Source organism: Limulus polyphemus, unplaced genomic scaffold (genome assembly GCF_000517525.1).
Source record: "Limulus polyphemus unplaced genomic scaffold, Limulus_polyphemus-2.1.2 Scaffold78, whole genome shotgun sequence".
Taxonomy (NCBI): Eukaryota; Metazoa; Arthropoda; class Merostomata; order Xiphosura; family Limulidae; genus Limulus; species Limulus polyphemus.
In genome coordinates, this window is record NW_013665688.1 from 650,846 (window position 1) to 658,157 (window position 7,312).

At 32.9% G+C, this 7,312-nt stretch overlaps 1 protein-coding gene across 3 annotated transcripts in view; it reads left to right on the forward strand.

Moving 5' to 3' along the window:
* Positions 1-5,794: 5,794 nt before the first annotated feature.
* LOC111087846 overlaps positions 5,795-7,312 on the forward strand; it is a 229,712-nt gene continuing 228,194 nt past the window's right edge. For all 3 annotated transcript variants that reach the window (XR_002612471.1, XR_002612477.1, XM_022395993.1), the window contains exon 1: positions 5,795-6,082. Coding sequence is in view for 1 of the 3 variants with exons in the window: in XM_022395993.1 (XP_022251701.1) it covers positions 6,078-6,082 (5 nt within the window). In the remaining 2 variants the exon portion in view is untranslated. The remainder of the gene's footprint in view (positions 6,083-7,312) is intronic.

A 7,312-nucleotide genomic window follows, 5' to 3' on the forward strand; every position in this document is an offset into this window, starting at 1 on the left:
TATCAACACAAATACGTAATGCTTAAGACTATTTATACTAGCATTTATTTAAATAAATTTTAAAGTACATACAGCATTGCTGTAATCATATCACTTCAAGTATAACCCTTAAAATTGCCTTTAAAAGTAAAATCGCTTTTCATTTTTAAGAACAAATTCAAATTAGCAGAAATTCGTAAAAATCACAAAAATCTCATGAACAATTATAACTTAAATCAGTTAGTCCTATTAATAGCACTAATTAGGCCTAGAGTAGTAGCAAAAAGAGCAAGACCTTACTTTTTTTTTTATTTTAAGACTTATTCTTAAGACAAGTTACTTAACACTTTATGACCTAAACCAAGCATAACATCTTTTAACAGCTTAGCAGCTAACATTTGATCTAAATAAAAACAGTACTCAATAGGAAGATATTCTGGACATTAAGACACTTTGGAGAAACTAGATACTGATATTCTATCGTACCCGTGAGTGACCCCGATATACTATTACTCAACTATTGAACTAGGCTTATCTATCCATGGCTGGAATTTCAAAATTAATATGATTTTGTTTTCATGCCTCTAGGTCTGCTGTTATACTGCAAATAACGCGCATTATAGATATTGCTAACTTAGGTACAAAAGTAATGATCGATACGAAAACAAAAGAGCAAAATACTCGTAAACAAAGTAAATTTTTCAATACATGTGCAATATCACTAACGTTACGATTACAATGAATGTATTGATATAACGCCCTCTTCAATTATTTTTTCATAAGTTTATTTTGATGAAAATTATTCTTTTAACGTTCAATATTTCGAAGGTTTTAAAAAATGTATAGAATAGATTCGAATAGTACAAATAATCAATAACATGCATTTTACAAGGACTAGGAAATAATGAAAAATTACAAAAATATCTGCTTTCCTTCAACACTTAGGTATGAAGAACCTAATAGCAATTTTGGAATTATCATTTGAAGATATATTTATATTCTGAGTTTATACGTATCAAAAAGTTGAACTTAAGATCACGCATGAATGTTACTTTGAAATAATCAAGAATATTAAGTGTCATTCAACACAAGCTGCAGAATTAGTAAACTAACTTTAACATTTTTATCAGTATGCACAGTCCGAATTTCACAAATGATGCATGTATTTAAATATGTGTCTTACATTACCTTCAGTTTTGCTGAAGGTTTATTTGTTTTAGACCAAAGCTAAACAATGAGATATATACGCTCTGTCCACCAAGGGAATCGAATCTCGGTTTTTAGAATTGTAAGTCCGTACACTTTCCGCTAACCCACCGTAGGACTTTAGTGAAGCATACACCGTAACTATGTTCATAACATGGAGATGGTTTTGTATCTTTATTAATATTTATTCTGGCATTGAAATGCGTTTAACAATACAATGACATATGTGATCAAAATTTGGTTAATTTGACAGTGTATTTTTATATAAAAAAAAAAATTGTCAAACAATATGTAAAAGTCTACAATATTTCAGAGCAAAACAATTAACTTTATCTGTCTTTGTTTCAAGTTCATTTTCAAGAGTACCCTACACGAAATTTTAAGCTTTTCTCACGCTGATCACAAACTTAAACTTACCTAGATAAGACACTAATGCAGTAAACCTAGGGATCTGAAAAAAACAACTTAAATTCATTATAAATAACAATTCTAATATATATTTATCGCTATTTGTAAAACACAGGCCTATTGACAAATCTGATTAAAATTTTATCTGCCATATTTCACTGAATTGCTTTGAATGTCACGGATTATTATTAGTTCATAAAAATTCACAACATTGAAAATACGATTTGCAAATATATATAGTGTATAATAGCATCACTAGATGGAGCTGGTGTAAAGGGAAATAACACTCAAGAACTATGACCTAGTCGATGACAAGCATCTGATCAGTTTTGAAGATATGGTGCTATCAACAGTTACCCTGCACTTACATCATCGAAAGAGGTGGGGTGCGATACTAGGAGGGGTGCGATACTAGGAGGGTGAGACGCGTTAGATTGTTCGCCCTGTATACATTTATTGAAATACCGGCTGGTGATACTTTTTCAGAGCAGCCAGACGGCTAAAATACTTGTCCTGTAGCATTCAGGCACGTGACGCGTTGTATTCTGCGGAGCTTTAAAAGAAAACGTAAAAGTATGAACTTTGAAATTTTCAAAATGGTATATTATGCCTCAATGTTTGCTAAAATACAACAAATATGTACGTTATACAAAACTGTTGTTTACGATCTGAACGAAGGTTTTATCGAAATATTTTAAAATTGTAAATATTTTATTCTCCTCAGTCGAATTTACAGAAACGCAAGGAACAGGACCCAGACCCTCGCCCAAAATGTCTGTCGCCCTATCGCTAAAATAAGTTCTCATAACCTGCGAATGAGAAATAGGTGAGCTAGGTAAAAATAAGTTTCAAAGAATTTTTTACAAAAAAAAGGAAAAAATTCAAAACAAAATATTTATCTGTATATAGCACGCTTTACTGAAGACTACTCGTTGAAAGTATGATAAGAAGCAGACAGGAGTAGAAGGTTTTACATTGATAAAAACTTATCAAACAACACAGTTATATAAGCAACATATTTATGGAATTTAGCAACTTCGTCTTTATCATATGCATTCATAATGTTCTTGTCTCGTATTTTGATACATTTTATGTTCAAATAAAGGTATCTAACTACATTATGTTTACTTGGCCATATCATTTAAGCCCGGTACTCGGAATAAATAACTACCGAAGTTGTGACTTAATTGGATTCTTCTTGTGGTATTATACCAATACTGGTGAAATTTGTTTATATTTTGCTATTTCCATGGAAATCATTTCAGTTATGCTCCAGCTGTTTAATACAATATAAATAATATAACAACGTAATTCTGGATCTACATATGGTCTTATTGCTTGCGACATCATTACATGCCAACAACGTTTGAGGGAATGTGTTATTTAACACGTTTTCAAACATCTATCTCACATTTGGAAAAACTGATAAAATTACTTTTGACAATATTAATAATTCAAACTAATAAACTCTCCTAGGTTTTAAATTGTGTCAAAGTATTCCCTTTTATTAATGCTGCATCGTAGGAAATAATTAAAAACTAGCTTTAAAGCTTCAAGTTCTGTCAACAAAATGTAAGCCAGATATATACACATAATGTTAGAAGTTACGCCAGGATACAGACAGAACTGCATAAGAAATATACTAAGCGAGTAGTAAAAACCAAACACGCGAGGTCAACAATAACATTGTATAATGAATGAAGCAGTAACGTGTGATTTGCTGCACACGAAACCAGAATACTACTGTCCAACAAATAACGTGTCTTCCCGCTGATATTCTAAGAAATGTACCATGTAACATATTTTCAGAAAACAACGAGTAAATATCTCAGTCAAAATCACAAGGTTATTTATCTCGCAATTTTCTAATAGACGAGTAGCGAGGGATACAGCTTGTGAAGATTTTTTTTTATTATTATCAAAACGGCTATATAGCTGTTCAATTTGTCTAGTCAGGAAATCACGCTATTTTACCCTATACAGAAAAGGGAGAACACATTCGTATATATATATACGATGGTATGGTATTTCGAATTGGCTACGAATCAACGAAAACAGCTGCACGTTTGAAACACGGTTCGTATTTTCGGCGTTCGACATAGCTATGTAATACGCTGTGGGAGACCCGTCCTTACAAACGTTTAAACCTCGACAGACCTTAGCTATACAATGTTCATTTTTTTTAAAAAAAAAGGTCTATCGACCCAGCCCTACTTATTACTTCCACTGACTGACTTGTTCTTCTAGTCTTAGCGACGTAATCGATTTAGGGAACGATGCCGAAGTCCGATACACAACATAAAGTCAATCATTCCAGCAAGCAAACATGTTCATTTTGCAGAAAAAAAAAGATAGACAAAAAAGCAATGCACGCGTCAGTTCAAACATTTGTCTTCTAATAGAGAATGTTAACAAATCCATTTACAAAGAGCATTTCTTATGATATATATATATATATCTTTAGAAAACATTGACTGATTGAAAGATTAAAAAATCTAATTGCCTTTATTTACAGTTACGTGATTTTTTGGACTTTGTGAAAGTTGTCAACTTTCGCCTTTCTTGAAAAAACATCATTTTGATGATTTCTCAAGTAACACTAAACAAAATCCATCGTTTCTTGAAAAACAGTGTTTTCTTAAATAGTTTAATATAAACATCTTATATTTTTAAAGAAACAACATTATTCAGATTCGTTTGCAAAAAACAAACACATATTCTACTTATTCACTTAATAAGGGCAAGCAGAGTGACTATGAAATAGAAAATGTATATTAACATGTACTGACATTATTACATATTCTTCTTCTTTCCTTCCCACCAAACATGCTCGCCCTTTCAGCCGTGGGGGCGTTATAATGTGACGGTCAATCCCACTATTTGTGGGTAAAAGAGTAGCCCAAGAGTTGGCGGTGGCCCGGTGGGTGGTGATGACAAGCTGCCTTCTCTCTAGTCTTACACTGCTAAATTAGTGACGACTAGTGCAGTTAGCCCTCGTGTAGCTTTGCGCGAAATTCAAAACAAATCGTAACAGCTTCTTTGCTGTCACTCACAAGTTTTTTAATTATGTTACTGCCTACATTATCGTGTAATTCTACGTTACAGTAATTTTTATACGTTTATAACACCATAACAGTTGTTATTCATGAAAAACTGATGATATATATAGCGTCTGGACCAATACTATGTCTGTAGTATTCGAGCTGGCCTGAGAAGTCCTGGTATTGTATACGGCAGATGTAGTGTGTTTGACATAGCTGGCCTGATAAGTCCTGGTATTGTATATGGCAGATGTAGTATGTTTGACATAGCTGGCCTGAGAAGTCCTGGTATTGTATACGGCAGATGTAGTGTGTTTGACATAGCTGGCCTGATAAGTCCTGGTATTGTATACGGCAGATGTAGTGTGTTTGATATATTATAACACACTCTTCTTTCTTTCACCCACGAGTTCTTAGAATTGTGATACTGCCTACGTTACTCTGTACTTCTATTGCTACAGTAATGTTTTTATATCTTATATGCTATCAGAGAGGTATCATTTGGCTTTGCATGACTTAGTAAGACGTCAAGAAATGTTAAAAAAGTTAAACTATCTATAATCACATTGTTATTAAAGTTTGCACATGATTTTTAATTTTTTCTACAATGTTTATGCATGTTTTGGTATGAGAAGTTATATGAACTGAGTGGACACTTGCTTTATTATTCTAGCCATCATGACTCATAGAAATATATTTAATAAGATTTGTTTGTTTGTCGGACTTCGCTCAAAGCTACAAGAGGGCTACCTACTAGTCGTTCTTAATGATGAAGTTATACAGAGTAAAGAGAAGGCAGCTAATCAACACCATCCACCGCTAACTTTTAGGCTACTGCTGTCAGACAGAATATTGGGATGTAACAGGACACTAAGCAAGTTACTGTAAACTGGGCCGCGAATTAATAAGAATAGCTCTGGTTTATTTGGTTTGCTCTTCTCTCGAGATAAAGTAGTCCAAAAATGTTATTGAAAAAAAAAAGATGAGAAGTTTGATAACTTTCACAAAGCGCGAAAATCAAACAGTAACAGATATAGACAAGTATCTTATTTTCTAGTCTTTCTTCTGATCATTTTAAAAGTTCACTCAGGTATGTGCGTGTGTGATTTCCTACGACCTACGACATTAAACATAGTAAAGGTAGAAAGAGAACAACATCTAAATCACTATCTATTCACAACTAATAATCATTTTTGCTGTGACATAACCCTTTTAGCTCCACCCAGTTGACTAAACGTTGCATCTACGATTAAGGCGTGACATCAACCATGTACTGACCGCCATCGTAAAGTTTACGCAGCATCATATCATGCTTAAAGCTTTCGCAGTTCGCGATTTTGTCAGAATGCTAAGTGACTCTCATATCTAACGGATGCGCTTTTACAAGGAAAGACGATAAACTGGTCGGTGGTAATACATCTACGACAAAACTCTGACCAGCAAATGAGGTAAGCAAACAAAGGTCTATTCTCTGAAAGTCTTTTGCTAAACAATATAAGATCAACAATCACTACCTCATTAAGAGGAAAGGACGAACACATACGATGAGCTACTCAGTTTGATACAAAATTTAATATAATATCTAAAGATCTTTCTCTGCTTTCTCCTGTGGCTCAACGATAAGTCTGTAGGCTTACGACGCTAAAAACCGGGTTTCGATACCCGTGATGAGCACAGCACAGATAACCTATTGAGTAGCTTTGTGCTTAACAACAACCAACAATCTTTCTTTGCTATAAATTCTACAAGCTAAAAACATATTACATTTTAATAAAATAAATCGAGCTGTGCTATTTGTACCGTATAAAAGAACTGGAAGCTCTGATACTTTTGGACATATACCTCACCATGTATAATAATTAATCAACCATCACAGCAACAATATTAATAAAAGGGGCTACTATTGCTAGAATAAATCTACCTGTGCCATTTGTATCATATAAAACAAATGGAAGCTATGATACTTTGAACATCACCATGTGCAATAATTAATCAACCATCACAGCAACAATATTAATACAAGATGCTACTATTGCTAAAATAAATCTACCTGTGCTATTTGTATCATATAAAACAAATGGAAGCTATGATACTTTGAACATATATATATATATATATATATTCCTCACCGTGTATAATAATTAATCAACCATCACAGCAACAATATTAATAAAAGGGGCCACTATTGCTAAAATAAATCTAGCTGTGCTATTTGTATCATATAAAACAAGTGGAAGCTATGATACTTTGAACATATATGTACCTCACCATGTATAATAATTAATCAACCATCACAGCAACAATATTAATAAAAGGGGCTACTATTGCTAAAATAAATCTAGCTGTGCTATTTGTATCATATAAAACAAATGGAAGCTATGATACTTTGAACATATATATACCTCACCGTGTATAATAATTAATTAAACATCACAGCAACAATATTAATAAAAGAGGCTACTATTGCTAAAATAAATCTAGCTGTGCTATTTGTATCATATAAAACAAATGGAAGCTATGATACTTTGAACATGTATATATACCTCACCGTGTATAATAATTAATCAACCATCACAGCAACAATATTAATAAAAGAGGCTAGTATTGCTAAAATAAATCTAGCTGTGCTATTTGTATCATATAAAACAAATGGAAGCTATGATACTTTGAACATGTAT